We start from the raw sequence: 18,738 nt of genomic DNA on the forward strand, positions 1-18,738 counted from the left end.
AACCAATCGGAAGCATTCAAGGAAACACGAAAATTATCTCAGATTTGATTTGAAGGTCACTTGACCTTTCTCTTGGATATTTTGGGCAAAGCGAAGCTCACCTGCCGACAGTCGTCGCCCACTTTGAAAATGGCCGCCTGCCAGCAGACCCGCCGCGCCCCATCCAGGTTGTCCTCGTCCTCGTCCAACGAGTCGGACGGGCAGCGGAGGCCCTCGCGCTCCAGTTCGCTCACGCCGCAGCGTTTGACCTTGAATTTGGCCAGGTAGGGGGCTTTGGCTGCGCTGTGGGTATAATAATAATAATAATAATAATAAGAATACTAATCACAACAATAATAATATTAATAGCAACAACAATAATAATAGTAATAATCATAATCATACTAATAACAATAATAACTAATAATACTAATAACAATAATAATACTAATACAATACTAATTAATACTGATACTACTACTAATAATACTAATAATAATACTAATAATAATACTATTATTATTAGTAGTAGTAGTATTATTATTCCTATTATTAATAACAATAATAATAATAACAATAATAATAATAGTAATAATAATAATAATAATAATAATAATAATAATAAACTCATGTCAACATGTGTAAATAAATGTTTCATGAAAAACTAATCCTCCATGGACTGATTTTATTTGAATTCCCCCCAGTAAATAATAATAATAATAATAATAATAATAATAATAATAATAATAATAATAATAATAATAATAATAATTGCACCAATAATAATAATAATAATAATAATAATAATACTATTATTATTAGTAGTAGTATTATTCTTATTATTAATAACAATAATAATAATACTAATAATAATACTATTATTATTATTAGTAGTAGTATTATTATTCCTATTATTAATAACAATAATAATAATAACAATAATAATAATAGTAATAATAATAATAATAATAATAATAATAAACTCATGTCAACATGTGTAAATAAATGTTTCATGAAAAACTAATCCTCCATGGACTGATTTTATTTGAATTCCCCCCAGTAAATAATAATAATAATAATAATAATAATAATAATAATAATAATAATAATAATAATATTAATAATTGCACCAATAATAATAATAATAATAATAATAATAATAATAATACTATTATTATTAGTAGTAGTAGTAGTATTATTCTTATTATTAATAACAATAATAATAATAATAATAATAATAATAATAATAATAATAATAATAATAATAATAATAATAATAATAAACTCATGTCAACATGTGTAAATAAATGTTTCATGAAAAACTAATCCTCCATGGACTGATTTTATGTGAATTCCCCCTCAGTAAATAATAATAATAATAATAATAATAATAATAATAATAATAATAATAATTACACCAATAATAATAATAATAATAATAATAATAATAAATTTTGGGAATGCCGTTACCTCTGCATGGGTGTTCCCGACTTGTAGTCAATATCCAGAACGATGGCCTCGGGGTTACTTGGCAGGTAACAACCTAGCATCCATAAAAGGGCGCGTGAATACAGACATTTTTGCATCTCACGAGTTTCAAGAGAAATAATATCAAAGATTTGGACATTGACGTTACCTGGCTGAACTTTGATATCCGCCAGAGCCTTCAGACAACCCCGTTTCCGTTCGTCTCCTTTGGGAATTGGCCTAGAAGACCCAACAAAGATTGGATTGGAAAGGAAGAAGTAGAAAACAAAATATAGGAGCTGCTGCAAAGGCAGCCACTCTCGCGGCGCCATCTTGAAGTCAAAAATAAATCAATAAAAGTGACACAAAACAAAACACACAGACAGACATTCAATCTTAGGCACTTTCTGCACCCTCTTTGTTATATGAAGCAGTTCTAAATGAAAGAGGACCAAAGCGTCCTTTTCGCCAGTGGATAAGGGACGTCATGGTCGAATGCGCACGTCTGCTTCAAGCTAAATGTTGAAAGCAAACACGAAGCTGTAGCATCCATTGACGAAAAGAGATTGCCTCACATCTCCTGTTTTACGTAAATCCGCTTCAATTCCAAGCCGCGACAGTGTTGTAACTTAAAATGTTTTTCCTTATAAAAGTGGTTGAAAAATTCAACAAATAATTAAGAACTTTTCTGTAAAACTGAACATGAAAAGAGTGAATTACAAAAACTTTTTGAGCTAGATGCTAATGCGCAATGTAAAATGACACGGCTATGCTAACAAAATTCATACTGGCGTTGTAGCTGTTATGACTGCCACCTGGTGGTCAAGGCGTGCAACGCAGAAAGAGGCAAAGGCATTCTTGTCCTTTTGCCTTCATTTTCGTAACATCGTGATCATTTCGTTCGCGAAACGTCGGATGCTAGCTTACTTGATAATGGCCGACACGTTGGTGATCTTATTGAAGAAGTCAAACTCTCGCTGGTAGAAATCTTTAGCCGGACCCGACAGCGATCCCGTGATCTCCTCCACCATTTGCTCCAGCAGCTCCCCGATGTCAGCTGACAAAGCCGAGAGCCAATGAGATGACCACGAGGAAAAAAGTCTTTTTTTTTTAGTAAACTTACGGTCCTTCTGGTGCGCCTCCTCATCCATGAAGATGTTGGTCTTCATATTCCAGATGAACTGGTGGGCCAGAAGCTGCGATTTCTGCGCTGCCCACAAGATGTACTCCCTCACGTAACCCATCTAAAAAAAAAAAAAAAAATGGCGTCATCATCTCAATCTTTATAGACGCATTTTTAACCAACTACAGTGATACTTAATCGGTTCCCAGACAGAGTGTGTAAGGCAAAAGGTGTGTATCCCAAAAATTAATTTCCCATAGGAAACCATTAAAATGAGAATAATACGTTCCCAGGTCCCCATAAAACATAATTTTTACATACATTCTAATTTTCTAAGCCTTAAAACTGCACAAAATATACCTTATTTTATGTATGATAAATGTGCTATGGTATTATAATTAAAGAAATGAACTGTACTGTATAATAAAGTTGTTTTATTTACCTTTGTGATGGTCGTTGATGGCTTGATGGAATGTCGTGGCCGGTTTCATCAGCATTAAACACTTGATGAGGAACGTAACCTTCTTCTTTCACCATCTTGAGGAATGATCCCTTGGAGGTCCTTCCTTTGCTATAATTTTACCTTGTTCCTCATCAATTGTGTTCTGTTTAGCTGGGTTGATAGCTTTTTGCATCAAGTGTACAGATGGCGTGTGCGGGTTGTTTGTGGTGCCTAATTGATGGGATATTTTAACCTTGCAGTCTACACTCTGCCTTTTAACTATCAATAAAGTTGAAACGAGCTATCACGGTAGAGTAGAAAAGAGTCCAAATTTCCCTGTTTTCTATCTTTTTTCTCACTCTCTCTAAAAGTTGAAACTCTCTCACTGCCTGTCTCTTTAATGTTTAAACCACCACCCCCTCACTGCTGCGTTAATAGAATAGAGGACAAAAACAGTCGGCTGCCATTTTGTTGTTAGAAGAATGGGTTAGTTTGCGAACGACACATCACTCATTGAGTCAGCTCCGTGTACGAAAAGTTTGTATGCCACGGTAAAGTTCATAAGCCAAGGTAAAATTTTCATAAATGTAACGTTCGTAAACCGAAAAGTTCGTAAACCGAGGTATCACTGTACACTAATAAATACCTTATCATAGCGTAGTGCTTGTACAATCTGAGGGATGTAGAACAAAATGGCGTCCTGCAAAGGGGAAGGGTAATAAAATAAATAAAAAATAAAAGCAACTAAATGACGACGCAGCAGGCGCAGGCGACTTACCGGCGGGAAGGAGCGCAGCACCTTAACGCCGTACTGCGCGGTGAGCGGATGCGGCGGATACATGCTGCTAAAGTAGGAAAGGCCTGTTGGAGGGTCGGCGGGGGCCCAGCACAGAATGTGGCTCAGCTCCGGGGAGTCGGCGTCGATGGTGTGCCACGTTACCAGGAACTAGCACAACATAACAAACGCACACTTCAAATTGTCAAAAATTATGAGGAGAAACTATCAATGAGGCTAATCTAGATAGCTATCTAGCTGGCTACCTTGCTACATATCTATTTGATATCTATCTATCTAGCTGGCTACCTAACTATCTATTTATTTGCTATCTATATGCTATTAGCTATCTAGCTAGCTAGCTATAAATTAGCTATCTAGCTATTAGCCATCTGGCTTTCTATTATCTATCTAACTGGCTATTAGCCAGTTAGCTAACTTTCTATTTATTTGAGTTATTCCAGGTTGAGTGAACGCTGGCGCATGTGGCTGCCGCTGTTCACCCACAGAAAAACGTTATCCTGTGACTGTCAAGTGACCTTGAGAGTTTTGAAAGGCGCTTAGAAATGAAATTTATTATTATTATTATTATTATTATTATTATTATTATTATAATGTTTTGCATTTTAAAGCTGGCAGCCATTTTGTAGCTGCTCTCCACAACCCCCAAAAAATATTGAAATGGTCGAACCTTGACGGCTTCCGGAACGTCGCTAACGGCGCCGGGGTCCAAACGTACCAGCCGGGTCACCTCCGCCGTGATGGCGTCGTTCTTGAACCTGCCGAGGAATGCAATTCCGTTGCATTTGTTTAATTGAATTTAGCCTCCGAGTATCTATTCAACATTTTGAATGGATTTCGACTTACGACCATTTTGACTTACGACCGTTTTGTCAGAACGGAACCCGGTCGTAACTCGGATGTCACCTGTATATCATGAACTCATTGACGAATCTATTCAGGAATTGAAAAGTGTGACGTGGAGCGCCATTCTCGAATTTGTTCGGGTTTTGTTATTTGTCTTGTTTGGGTGCCGATAAAGCGCTGGCCATGGCCTCTGGCAACTTTTTCCCCTTCCACAAGGGGGCAGATTTTTCCTTTTTCCCATGTTAGCGCTTTGTTCCGGCTTCAGCTTTGAAAGGCGCTTAAAAAAATGTATTATGTATGTATTGTTATTATTATATAAACTAATACAGTAAAGTCTCGTTATATCGATATTCAAGGGAGTCCGAAAAAATATCGATATAACCGGGACTATCGATATATCAGACCCTGTTTGCATTTAATTTTCTCCGTGCGTGCATAGAAATAGTATCGATATAACCGGGACTATCGATATATCCGATATCGATATAACGAGACTTTACTGTATGTATGTATTTTATATTTTGTACACCTGCCCCCATTTCGAACTCGGATAACTCCAGACCCATATAACTTAGGAATTAACTCTTTTTTTTCTGGTGAAAGAAGAGAAACAAAGATTTCTTACGCTGTATTGAATGTTTATGTCGTCTTAAAACTCAATATTCTGTGGCTCCTGCAATTTGAATAAAAATGACAAAAACCCTGGCACTGAAGTGGACAATATCCCCGACTTGATTGGAATTAGATTTCCCCCAAAACAAACAACTTTCACGACCCTTTCCGACCAACCTGCTAGGCAGTTGCATGGCGAGGTAGGGCGCAATATTCCAGGCTAGGTTGACATTGTCCTTCCATTGCTTCTCGGTCAGGCTGATGTATTTGGACCTCCAGTTAGCGATGCTAGTTTCCACCGATTGCTCGGTGGCGATGGCCAACTCTTGAGTGCACAGGGGGTTGTACCACGTGCTCAGACGTTCGATTTCGCTTGCCTGGGAAAGATGAAAAAAGACTCCAGATGGAGATGGGGAGGGAAGCAAACTAAAAAAAAATGTGACGGAAAGCGGATGCTAACCAGAAGAGCTAATAACAGCGTCCTGCGCTTCATGTAGTACTTATGGAGCTGCGTGCCTCGGTTGCTCTTCTTGGACGCTCCTGCGAAAAAAACAATCACGTTCTCAACTTCTACTAATTAAGCAACTTCAAATTTCCATCTGAGGTTTTTCACACCGATACGCTTACGAATATTTTCAAATGATTGTATGTAGTATGACACAAAGCCCTACCAGATTTTTTGGATGCGGTTGACATGCCGCTGGAAAGCGGGTACGTGTTAATCCAACCCTGGCCGCTCTGTTGCGAGCGACTGCTGGAGTCGACGTTACTGCGCATGTCGGCGGCGTTCATCACCGACAAACTGTTCATCGAAGGGTCTTGGTTGTCTATCCGCGATGACAAAAATGAGCATTTAGAACACAACGCAACAGCAACGGGAATTGTACTAAGACGGAAGCATCCATATGATTAAATGATGGAGATGTTGAGGTTTACATGCACTCCCTGAACTGCAAAAAGAACTGCATTGACCGCTCGGTGTGCCACAGGGCTCTTCTCTAGAGCCCTTTTAGTTTCTACAGTTTGGGATCTAGTACTTCTAAGTCTGATTAAAATCACAAAATGGACTTATTTATTTATTTCATTTATTTTGCGAACCAATTTTCTAAATAGAAGAATAATTTAAATAATACATTGTCTTAATTGACTAGTTAATTCATTTATCATGATTAAATAATAATAACAATAATAATAATAATAATTATTATTATTATTTTAATTTAAACACCTGTCATAAATTACATTTTATGACAATTTTTAAAAATTGTACATTTTATTTATTTATTTACTTATTTATTAATTTATGTGCTTTTTCATTTATATATTTTGCAAACCAGTTTTTTAAATAGAAGAATAGAAATAAATAAATTGATTGCATAATTATTTAACTTTTTAATTAAGTAATCATTAATAATAATAATTAGTAACAATAATAATGATTATTATTAATTTTCATTTCTAAACCTGTCGTTCATGACATTTTCTGAAGCAATTTTTAAAATCTGAGAATTATATAAATGTGTAAATAAATGGACTTGATTAATTGACTAATTAATTAATTAACCATTATTAAATCTTATTATTAATTTCAATTTAAAAAACTGTCGTAAATCACATTTTATGACCATTTTTTAATTTGATTCAAAAGTATTTATTTATGCAATTTTCTAATATATATATATATATATATATAATTAACTACTTAGTTAAATTAACCAATATTATTATTATTAGTTTAAATTTTAAAAACTGTTTTAAATTACATTTTATGACCTTTTTATTTTATTTTATTCAATTTTATTTATTGATGTGCTTATTTACTTATTTGTTTATATTTTGTTTAATTATGGTGCTGATACAGATGAATAATAATAATAATAATAATAATAATGATAATAATAATAATAATGATAATAATAATAATAATAATAATAATAATAATAGATTTTATTTCAAGCGGACTAATCACCGGCATACAAATCGTTTTGTACATGTGGACTGCTAAACTCCAGAACTTGTGATGGAAATATCCAAGATGGAGGATTTAATATGTCTCTCACAAGGCGGTAGCTGTTGTACTTCCTTGGAAATTGGTTAATTGGAGACAAAGATGAGATGGAAGGGGGGGGGGGGGGTCTGGTTGCTGAGCTGACATGATGACGAGTTGTGCATTTCCATGCAAGTGACAAATTTGTGCTTTTTTTGGGGCCCCCTCACGGCTGCAAGAATACCTTGACAGATGAATAAGACTTGAAAAGAAGCTAAAAGTATTTCCCAACAAGGCACTTTTTTTTCTTTTTTTTTTTTGCCGAACCTCAAGATAGGAACCGAGCAGCACGGTGAGGCTTGAGCAAAGCATCAAATTTGCCAGGCATGCTCCCACCGCGTGCCGCCAACAGCGCTGAGGCTTACTCAAGATGGATATCGGAGAAGTGCTGGACACGATAAGCGATCCAAATATCCCGGCGGAAAGTGCGCTCGGGGCCGGGGTGGTACCAAGCTCACCGGGTGGCACCAGGTGGCACGCCGCCAAGTACTTCTTGTCCGACAGGATGCTGGAGTAAAAGCGGATCATGACGCTGATGTCCTCGCGAAGGCCTTTGTCACCCTGGGTGGGAAACTTTGGAGATACGCTGCAGATGGAACGCAAGACTGAGTTTAATTGAGAGACTTTTTGTATATTTATGCTGCTGAGATAAACACGGATGGGCCAAGTTGTAGTGCGGGACGTCGTGTCCTCATTCGTATGAATTGAACTGCCATTCATCCGTACAAGCACCACAATTAAACAAAATATAAACAAATAAATTATCAAGCACATCAATAAATAAAAGTGAATAAAATACAAAAAATGGGCATAAAATGTAATTTACAACTGTTTTTTAAATTGAAATTAATAATAAGAATTAATAATTTTAAATTAATTAATTAAGTCAATTTATTGATATAATTCTCCAATTTAGAAAATTGCTTCACAAAATAAGAAATAAATGAATTTGAATAAAATCAAAAAAAATGGTCATGTAATGTAATTTGCGAGTTTTTTTACATTGAAATTAATAATAATTAACAATCATTAATTAATTAATTAGTTAATCAAGTCAATTTATTCATTTACATAATTCTCCGATTTAGAAAATTGCTTCACAAAATACATTTGAATAAAAAAAAGGTCATAAAACATAATTTGGGTTTATAAATAACAATTAATTAATTAAAATGTTAATTAATTAAGCAGTCAATTTATTTATTTATATTATTCTTCTATTTAGACAATTGGTTTGCAAAATAAATAAAAAAGCACATAAATACATTTTAATAAAATTTTTAAAAATGTCATAAAATGTAATTTTTAAATTCAAATTAATGATAATAATTAATAATGATAAATTAATTAACTAGTCAATTAAGACAATGTATTATTTAGATTATTCTTCTATTCAGAAAATTGCTTTGCAAAATAAATAAATAAATAAACAAATGAATGAATTAATAAACATAAATAAATAAGCACATGAATAAATAAATAAAACTGAATAAAATCAAAAAATGATAATAAAATGTAATTTCTGACAGTTTTTTTTAATTCAAATTGATAATGATAATAATAATAGTATTAGTGAATAATGAATAATTAATTAACTAGTTAATCGGTCAATTTATTTATATTATTCTTCTATATACACAATTGGTTCGCAAAATAACTATCTACACCAAATAAACAAACAAACAAATAAATAAATAAATCAAACACGCCACAAGAAGCTGCAGCTCCTCAGTGGAAAAATCTACAAGGTGGTCAGTGAACGCACCACCGCCATTTGCACGTACCTGAAATAATCAAATGCTGTGGAGTAGATCTTCTCCCTGAGGACGTTCCTAACGGTGGCGTTGATGATCACGTCGGAGTGCAGCACAGCCAGACCCAACGTCAGTAACCTGCATGAAATCCAGAAGATAGAAAATCTAGATAAATATCGCACATCCATGCAAACTGGTATGAAATCGTGACTTTATGGCAAGACGGTTGGTAACGCCCACCTGAAGCGAGGTCCGATGGCGGCCACGTGTCTGTTGAGGTTACTCTTTGCCCCGCCCACGTTGAACGAAAGCGAGCGCTGGAGCAAACTGCAGAAAATCTCCACCTGGTCTGCACTGGAGTACTTGGCGATTTCAAATCTTTGCACCAGAAACTGGACATGATGATGCAACAGCGTGACAATCTTGTTCCTCTGACACCCCCCCCACCCCCTAAAAATTGTTCGTAGGCAGACCTCAATCCAGATGTGGTGCGGAGTGACGTCCGGCGGGCAGGGGACGGGCTGGCTCTCCTCAGACGCCGCCAAGGGGTCGGCTTCCGGTTGCGCGTCTGAGAATAAGCCCATTTTCAGATCCACCGTCATCTGCCAAGCTCCGGCCATCTCGCGCATGAACTGCAATGGAGTGCATAGTTTTCGTAAAGTGAAGTACAGTGATACCTTGGCTTTACAAACTTAAATGCTTCCCAGACAGAGTGTGTAAGGCAAAAAAAAGTGTATCCCAAAAATTAATTTCCCATAGGAAACCATTAAAATGAGAATAATCCGTTCCCATAAAACATAATTTTCTACTTTCTAATTTTCTAAGCCTTAAAACTACACAAAATATACCTTATTTTATGTATAATAAATGTGCTATTATATTATAATTAAAGAAATAAACTGTACTATGTAATAAAGTGGTTTTATTTACCTTTGTGATGGTCGTTGATGGCTTGATGGAGGAACGTAGCCTTCTTCTTTCACCATCTTGACGAATGATGCCTTGTAGGTGCTTTCTCTGCCATAATTTTACCTTGTTCCTCATCAATTGTGTTCTGTTTAGCTGGGTTGATTTTTGCATCAAGGGCTTGTGCGGGTTATTTGTGGAGCCTGATTAATGGGATATTTTAACCTTGCAGTCTACATGACACGCTTTTGAAAAAGTTGAAACAAGTCCAAATTTCACTGTTTTCTATTCATTTTCTCACTCTCTCTCTGTCGTGTGCCTGTCTCTTTAATGTTTAACCTCCCCCCCACTCACTGCTGCGTTATTGACCAATCACGTGGCTTTAACCAAAGACTGGGGGAGGGGAATACAGGACAAAAAAACAGTCGGCTGCCATTTTCTTGTTAGGAGAACGGGCTCGTTCGTGAACGACACATCACTCATTGTGGCGCTCAGTGTGTATCCCGAAAAATAGTTTGTATGCCAAGGTAAAATTTTCATAAATTTAACGTTCGTAAACAAGTTCGTAAACCTAGGGTTTCATAAACCGAGGCATCACTGTACTTCACCCAAAACTCAAGTTCATGGTCCGAAGCATCTCTGAATCAATTCAGGCTAGCAGCAATCGGGCTAACCAAAGTTCATAAAATAAAACTAGCCCCGAATGATTGCATTTTTTCTCATTACCGGTACTTCCACGCCGACACGTGCGGCTAGCAGCCATTCCCAGCATGCGATAGCCGTCTCCATGCCGTGCTCGGTGAACATCTTGAGGGGAGACCAGCAAAGGTGGTGTAGCAGCTGAGGGTCGCACTCTACAACAGAAAGTTTGCGTGTCATTTAGCTTCTGAGTCTCTATTCAACATTTTCAATGGATTTCAACTTACGACCATTTCGACTTACGACCGTTTGGTCGGAACGGAACTCGCTCTTAAGTCGGATGTTACCTGTATTTTCTCCAGTTGTACATGTACATATCTTGATAGAGCATATATTTTATTAAAAGTTTTTTGGAGTACATACCAATACAGGTTACCTTAAACATAATTCTATAAACCCTAAATATACATTCCACACAAAATTTAGCACTAAAGCAACTTACGAACGAATCCACCTTACGAACGACAGTTCGGAACGTATCTCGTTCGTAAGTTGGGGAGCGTCTGTATACACTTATGTAATAAATACACCATCAGAAAATATATTGATTCTAATTAGCTAAGGAGCTAATCACATCACAAATTAGACAAAAGTAGCACATTACGTCACCATAGTACCAAGGTTAAGAAGAAATATTGTAGGATGATAATCACTCAACCTTTGCTGCTGATGAGCAAGGCAGCTAGCTTGAACATAGCCTCGGTGAAGCTTTCGGGTTGGGCCGAATCAAGAGCGTCATCCATCTGCATGACCATCAGCCGCGCCAGATCCGACTGACCGCGTACCGCCTGGGCGAAATTGATCATGCCCGATACCTACGAGCAAGAAAAAAAGAGGACGGACGTCGTATCGGAATGTGAAAAACGGCGACGGATTGGACGGTTCTGTTGACCTCTCCGGCGTATCGGTTCCTAAGATTGAGGGAAGCCATGAAGTTGGAGTAGTCCTTCTTCACGCAGGCTGGCCGTTCGGTCAACTGGGTGGACTAAGGAAAGGAAACTTTTTATTTTTGGCCAATTTGTGCTCTTTGGAATAGGGGGGGGGGGGGGGGGGGGGGGTGAAAAATTGAACAAAACTTTTTATTTTTGGCCAATTTGTGCTCTTTGATCACAATAGCTATTATATATTATTCTATAATAGCTAATAGAATAGCTAGCCATCTATAGTTAGCTAATACACCGAATGTCCCTATTAAATACAGATAGAATGCTACCTAGCCAGCTAGTAGATAGCTAATAGATAGCCGACAGATAGCTAGCTAGATATCTAGCCACCTAGATGGTTATATAGCTAACAGCTAGCTAGCTAGTTAGAAAGTTAGCTAATACACTGAATATCCCTATTAAATACACAGATAGAAAACTAGCTAGCCAGCTAGTAGAGAGCTAGCCGACAGATAGCAGAATCATCTTTATTGACAAGTATGTAGAACACACAAGACGCTGCACTAGTATCATCATAAAAAAACTGTTGATAGAGTTAATGACTTGGGGGAAAAAGCTGTTTAAATGTCTGCGGGATTTGGCGCGCATGGATCGGTAGCGCCTGCCTGAGGGGAGTCGCTGGAAAAGGTGGTGGGCAGGGTGCAGAGGGTCCATAATAAATTCAAAAGGACAATTTTTTTCAACTGATTCAATTAATTGACCCCATTTGATCACGTGATCGGTTTCCACAAAAGGGTCAAACACCGACGTCAGAATATTTAGTCCGCGCCCCTCCTTACCCCAAGAGTGGTGCTCTGCCGGTTGAAGCCGGCAAAGTGAAGGATGCTCTCGGTGGCCATGGCCAGTCCCGTGTGCTGCGAAAGACCTGACACCCAGTTCTGATGTTTGTTCAAGTATTCCTAGAAAAGATGACCCAATAGCTTGAGAGCGCATAATTGACAAAATTGCACACACGGAACAATAATCAATGACGACAATTGAACCTGGAGGTGGGATTTGGTGACCGACGGAGCCCATTTCATGGCTTCCTTGAGGATTTCTCCGCAGCGAGCGGCAAAATCCTTCACGATGCTCTATGATCGGAGAGACAAAAATTTCCCAAAAAGTGACGTTTTTTTTTTAAATCAAGCATTAGCAAAGAAAAAAAAAACGACGAAAACCTTCAACGAATGACATATGTATTCAAAAACCTTACCATACATCAGGTGCACCGCATTACAAGGGGCACCTTCAATGAATGACATATTTTAAAATGTTTCCTGCGCATAAGGCGCAAAATGAAATAAATAATAAATAAACATAAAATAATATATGAATAAATAAACAAAAAACCAAAATACAAATACAATATAAATAAATGAACAAATAAAATAAAATACGTAAATGAAAATTAAAGTAAATAGAAATAAATAAATAAACAGATCAGATACAATATAAATAAACAAACAAATCAAATACAATATAAATAAACGAACAAATAAAATAAAATAAAATAAAATACATAAAATGAATTAAATAACTAGAAATGAATACATAATAAATAAACCGATACAATACAATATAAATAAATGAACAAATAAAATACATAAAATAAAATAAATAAATACATAAGAAGTAAACAGATCAAATACAATATAAATAAATAAACACATAAACAAACAAATAAAATACAGTATGAATAAATGAACAAATAAAATAAAATACATAAAATAAAATAAAGAAATATAAATAAATACATAATAAACAGATCAAATAAAATATAAGTATACAAACAAATAAAATACATAAAATAAAATACATAAAACAGGAATAAAAATCAAAAAAATGCCCCAAAAAATGGTCATCACCTCTCTGGCTTCATATGTATCAGGGACCGTAATCCTGTACGGCGTGTCCGGAATGTCGTAGTACGGTTGGTCCTTGTGGATGTCCTGCATTGTGAAAACGCGTACGATAAGAACACTCTTATGCGCATATCCTGCATTGATCATTCTGTCATACAAATTGACTGATTTTGAGACTTGGGCAAGTTATTATTTTATTATCTTCCAGTTTTGTAGTGATTCACATAAGACAGAACCCCAATGTGCTCTGGTCCGTTATGGTAACTTACAGCGCTAAGCGAGAGCGAAAGCGTTTGCAGGATATCCAACATGGTTTTCAGCACGCGGCCGCTCCAAAGTAGGTGAGGGAAGCTGAAGACCAACAAAATAATAATAATAATAATAATAATAATAGGCCCCGGGGGCAGGCGCGTCTGTCCATACTCACGTTTCGGCCAAACCGGATAAATATTTATCGGCCACTCTTCGGATCCGCTTGTGGATGTGATTGAAATTGACGAGCAGGAACTGGGCGTGACGCTCAAGCTCCTCCTCGTGCGCTTTGGTTTTTGCCTGAAAGAGGAAATTATTTTTTTTTGGGTGTGTAATCGAAAAGCGTTTGTCATTCGTGATGTGCAATGACAGCATGAATGAGAGTCCGGGTTGTGCGCTGCGAGGATAAATATCACATTCGCTTGGTCAAAATCTTACTTTCTCAATCATCATTTGCAGGAAGACCTCAAAGACTTTGTCACTGACTGCAACCACGCATTGCATCATGCCTGTGAGCGGAAGGACAGAAAGATTGGCGTGTGCGCAAACGCGGCGTGAATTTTCATTTTATATTATTTTTTTTAAATCCAACTCCACTTACCGGATTTGTCCTTCTGGATGGCTCGGTCCTCAAAGTACCGAAACATAACTTGGAAACGTTCAGAGTCCAGCGAATTTAGCATCCTGGTGGTAAATGACAAGACAGGGAGTTATGTAAAACACCAAAAATGGGAGAAAAAAACTCATTCACTGCCAGACGATGTGCAAAATGTGCGCACTCCATTGCCAGGGTTTTTGTCATTATCACTCAAATTGCAGGACCCACAGAATATTGAGTTTTAGGACTACGTAAACATTCAATTCAGCGTAAGAAACCTTAGACACTGTTCTTTTATCAGAAAAAAAGTTAATTCCTAAGTTATATGTGACTGGAGTTATCTGAGCTTAAAATGGGGTGCACAAAATACAAGTTTTGAAAGACGCTTATAAATGAAATGTTATTATTATTATTATTATTATTGTATCTATTAGCTAGCTAGCTATCATTCTATCGATTTGAGTTACTTCCGGGTTGAGTGAACGCGGGCGCGTGTGGCCAACACTGCTCACCCGCAGAAAAAATATCCTGTGACTCTAAAGTGTCCTTGAGAGTTTTGAAAGGCGCTTAGAAATGAAATGTATTATTATTATTATTATTAACAACAGCTGAAGCTGTAACAAAATGCTAACATGGACAAAAGGCAAATGCTGCCCCCTCGTGGAAGAGGTCTGACCAGCGCTTTATCGGAAGAAAAACAAATTCGGGAAAGTCGCTCAACGTCACATTTTTCAATTCGGGAATGGCAGCGAATGAGTTAACATGTCAAAGAGCGTGCTGCGTGTTAGCCAGTTGCTAAGTTGCTAACGCACCACATTGCTTGCGCCATATTATTATTATTTTTTTTTGTTGAATTATATTTAAAAATATGTTGAACCACCTCATATATTCCAGCCTGTAAACAGACAGCAGATACGTAGACATGGCAAAGTCCAGCTTGTTGATCAGCGCGGCGCCCTCCGGAGGCGGATCCAGCAGGTTGATGATGGTGCTACGAAGCTCGTTCAGCTCCGCCTGGAACGCCAAAAAGTGAGCGTGATGTCACACGGGGAAGATTCGTCTCGGCGTTGGTGTCGCATTACCGGCGTGACCGTATCGTTCTTGAGCGCCGAATTGTACTGCAGCTCAGAGCGCAAAGGCTCGCCGCTCGGGAAGGTCAGCAGCGGCGATTTGGTGGCGATTTCGCACACGCCTTCGTACCACTCTTCGGGCCACAGACCTGAATCATCGAGGATGACACGCATAATGTATAATGCAGTGATACCTAGGCTTACGAACTTAATTGGTTCCCAGACAGAGTGTGTAAGGCGAAAAGTGGGTATCCCAAAAATTAATTTCCCATAGGAAACCATTAAAATGAGAATAATCCGTTCCCAGGTCCCCATAAAACATAATTTTCTAATTTTCTAAGCCTTAAAACTACCCACAATATACCTTATTTTATGTATAATAAATGTGCTATGGTATTATAATTAAATAAATAAACTTTACTATATAATAAAGTCGTTTTATTGACCTTTGGCTTGATGGAATGGAGTGGCCGCTTTCATCAGCATTAAACACTTGATGAGGAACGTAGCCTTCTTCTTTCACCATCTTGAGGAACGATCCCATGTAGGTGCTGTCTCTGCCATAATTGTATTTAGTTCCTCATCAATTGCGTTCTGTTTAGCTGGGTTGATAGCTTTTGCATCAAGTGTACAGATGGCTGGTGCGGGTTATTTGTGGAGCCTGATTGATGGATATTTTAACCTTGCAGTCTACACTCTTCCTTTGAACTATCAAAGTTGATACGAGTCCAAATTTCACTGTTTTCTATCCATTTTGTCACTCTCTCTCTGTCGTCTGCCTGTGTCTTTAATGTTTAAAGCACCTCCCCACACTGTTGCGTTCTTGACCAATCACGTGGCTTAAACCGAAGACTGGGGGCGGGGAATAGAGGAGCAAAACAAGCCGGCTACCATTTTCTTTTTGGAGAACAGGCTCGTTCGCGAACGACACACCACTCATTGTGGCGCTGTGTGTGTATTCCGAAAAATAGTTCGTATGCCAAGGTTAAATGTTCATAAATTTAACATTCGTAAACCGAAAAGTTCGTAAACCAAGGATTTCGTAAACCGAGGTATCACTGTCGTAGAAAAATAGCTGGAACGAGGCAAAAAAGTCACACCTGATCCTTCCACAGCAAAGCCCATGACCACCGAGTAGAGCCAAAAGTCCCGGAAGAGCTTCTGCAGGCGTGGTTTGGCTTCCTTGATTGGCGGCAGCCTTTTAGTCAGCTGACAACAAGAGAAAAATGTCATTAAAAAAGTCAAAAACATTCCAACAAAATTCCAGTTAATGTTTATTTTTATAGGATGTTGAGAAATGTTCAAACGGAGAATTGAAAGGGGCACTTCATCCTAAAATGGCTGACTTCCTGTGTCTTTTCTGGGATGGACTTTTCAGATTTTTTGTGGGTCCCCACGTGAGAAATAATGTTATCAAATTACAGATGACAGATTTAAATTGGTATAAGGGGTGGAATTTCCAAAACACTTTGAGGATATTAATATCCATTTTAAAAATGACGGAATTCACACTAAGGTGGCCATTTTGAACCAAAATGGTGGACTTTTTGTGGGTGCCGGAAACAGCATCGTCGAAAATTTGCTAGACAAGTCACATTGCAAGAGTGGAATTTTCAAAACAATTAAGACGATTTGTAAAAATGACAACATTGATTATTAATGTCAAATATTCACCAAAAATTGCCACATCAAATGTGACTTTTATGTCGGTCAACCTGTATTCATATCCAAAAATGAATCTAACTTCAGACCCAAATTTCAAAAAAGAAAATCCTTGGATTTCTGAATTTAGATACTCACATGGGAATTTATTTCGCCTCTGCTTAACATTGACCCAGAAACAATTTCATAAGAAACCTTCCTGTCACAGACACGACAAGTCATTTCAACACCTCACCACTGCAATGACGGGGATGAGGACGCCCAGGTTGCCCGCGCTGCTTGACGCCTGCGGATAACGATGCAGGAGAAAATGAGGATTAACATTAATAAATAATAAACACTGAATAAATATAGAAACAGATACATAAATAAATACATATAAATGAACGAACGAACGAACAAACGAACTATGGAGTGGGATAGAGTCAGATAGAATCACATAGAGTCAGATAGCGTCAGATAGTCAGACGGAGTCAGACGGAGTCAGACGGAGTCAGACGGAGTCAGACAGAGTCGGACAGAGTCGGAGAGAGTCGAACAGAGTCGGACAGACTGCGATAGAGTCATATAGAATCACAAAGAGTCAGAGTCGAATCACATAGAGTCAGATAGAATCAGATAGAGTGCGATAGAGTCAGAGAGAATAATACAGAGTCACATAGAGTCATATAGAGTCAGACAAAGTCAGACAAAGGAAGACAGAATCAGACAGAGTCAGACAGAGTGCGATAAAGTCAGATAGAGTCAGACAGAGTCAGATAGAGTCAGACAGAGTGAGATAGAGTCAAAACGGACCTTGAGAGCCGGTCCTTTGTCGGCCGCCCGCTCGCTGGCCCTTTTGCCCTCAAGGCCGAGCTGCACGAAGAGCTCCAGCAAGTTCACCAGCAGTTCGTCCACCATCTGCTCGGCCTGCAGGTTGGCCGCGATGTTGCCCAATGCGTTGATGACAGCCAGAGAGCAATGCCTGCGCACAAAAGCCGTAAGATGCATTCCGGGGTGTGCAAGGTGTGCAAAAAAGGGACAGTGAACCCACAAAAATCTGACATAAACTTGAAAGAAGCAACGATACTGATACTAATCCAACCTGTATCCGTGGTCTTTGTAGTCCTTGGTGGAATAGACCATGGAGCTGGCCTTGACGCTGATTTGCTGAAATAAATTCCACACTTCCTGGTAGATGTATTGCTGCAGACACGCACCACGCTAACACGTTAGCGGAAAAAGCAACCGAAAACGACACCCGGGAGACTTTGTGAGAACATTTACATTGCCCGTGATGACCATGCAGCCCAGCTGGTCTACGATGAGCACGTCCAGCTGCGACGGCGGCTGGCAAAATTTCTGCTGGAGGATCTGGAGAATGGGTTCCATCACGCGAGGGGTGTCCCGAAGCGCCACGGCGATGTGGCCCAGAGCTCGGATGGTGTGATCGGGGATTAAGTGGGCGTCCCTGAGCGAAATGAGACAAAAAAGGGGGTGTTTGGGTCTTTACTCAGAGTTCACTAGATTCTTATTCTTTTGTTTTACTTGTCATTCTCTTGGGAGATGTAGAGACGATTTGACAAGCTAGCTAGAAAAGCTTCCACGATGACGTTATCCATAGTCAACCCTGCCTTCAGACACCTGAGAGAGGGGAAAATTGTCTTTGTTTACATATTTGTGATGAAAAACATGCACGATTCTCCGTTAGCGTCCTA

General features: G+C 38.2%; 1 protein-coding gene across 1 annotated transcript in view; it reads right to left on the reverse strand.

Annotated features, from left to right (window-relative positions):
- The window catches only part of pi4kaa (phosphatidylinositol 4-kinase, catalytic, alpha a), a 30,316-nt gene that overhangs the window by 6,211 nt on the left and 5,367 nt on the right, over positions 1-18,738 (reverse strand). Inside the window, 33 exon segments of the mRNA XM_089020433.1 lie at positions 102-282; positions 1,450-1,522; positions 1,616-1,686; positions 2,374-2,503; positions 2,570-2,690; positions 3,658-3,711; positions 3,790-3,957; positions 4,478-4,565; positions 5,443-5,642; positions 5,726-5,805; positions 5,937-6,092; positions 7,771-7,898; positions 9,097-9,204; positions 9,307-9,458; positions 9,540-9,698; positions 10,699-10,826; positions 11,330-11,486; positions 11,564-11,656; positions 12,395-12,514; positions 12,599-12,688; positions 13,463-13,546; positions 13,729-13,810; positions 13,887-14,011; positions 14,150-14,220; positions 14,313-14,395; positions 15,190-15,323; positions 15,392-15,528; positions 16,480-16,588; positions 17,277-17,327; positions 17,837-18,005; positions 18,126-18,226; positions 18,308-18,491; positions 18,569-18,664. Of these exon segments, the coding sequence (XP_088876559.1) occupies positions 102-282; positions 1,450-1,522; positions 1,616-1,686; positions 2,374-2,503; positions 2,570-2,690; positions 3,658-3,711; positions 3,790-3,957; positions 4,478-4,565; positions 5,443-5,642; positions 5,726-5,805; positions 5,937-6,092; positions 7,771-7,898; positions 9,097-9,204; positions 9,307-9,458; positions 9,540-9,698; positions 10,699-10,826; positions 11,330-11,486; positions 11,564-11,656; positions 12,395-12,514; positions 12,599-12,688; positions 13,463-13,546; positions 13,729-13,810; positions 13,887-14,011; positions 14,150-14,220; positions 14,313-14,395; positions 15,190-15,323; positions 15,392-15,528; positions 16,480-16,588; positions 17,277-17,327; positions 17,837-18,005; positions 18,126-18,226; positions 18,308-18,491; positions 18,569-18,664 (3,883 nt within the window).

Source organism: Hippocampus bargibanti, linkage group LG18 (assembly GCF_051943395.1).
Source record: "Hippocampus bargibanti isolate YZ-2025 linkage group LG18, ASM5194339v1, whole genome shotgun sequence".
NCBI lineage: Eukaryota > Metazoa > Chordata > Actinopteri > Syngnathiformes > Syngnathidae > Hippocampus > Hippocampus bargibanti.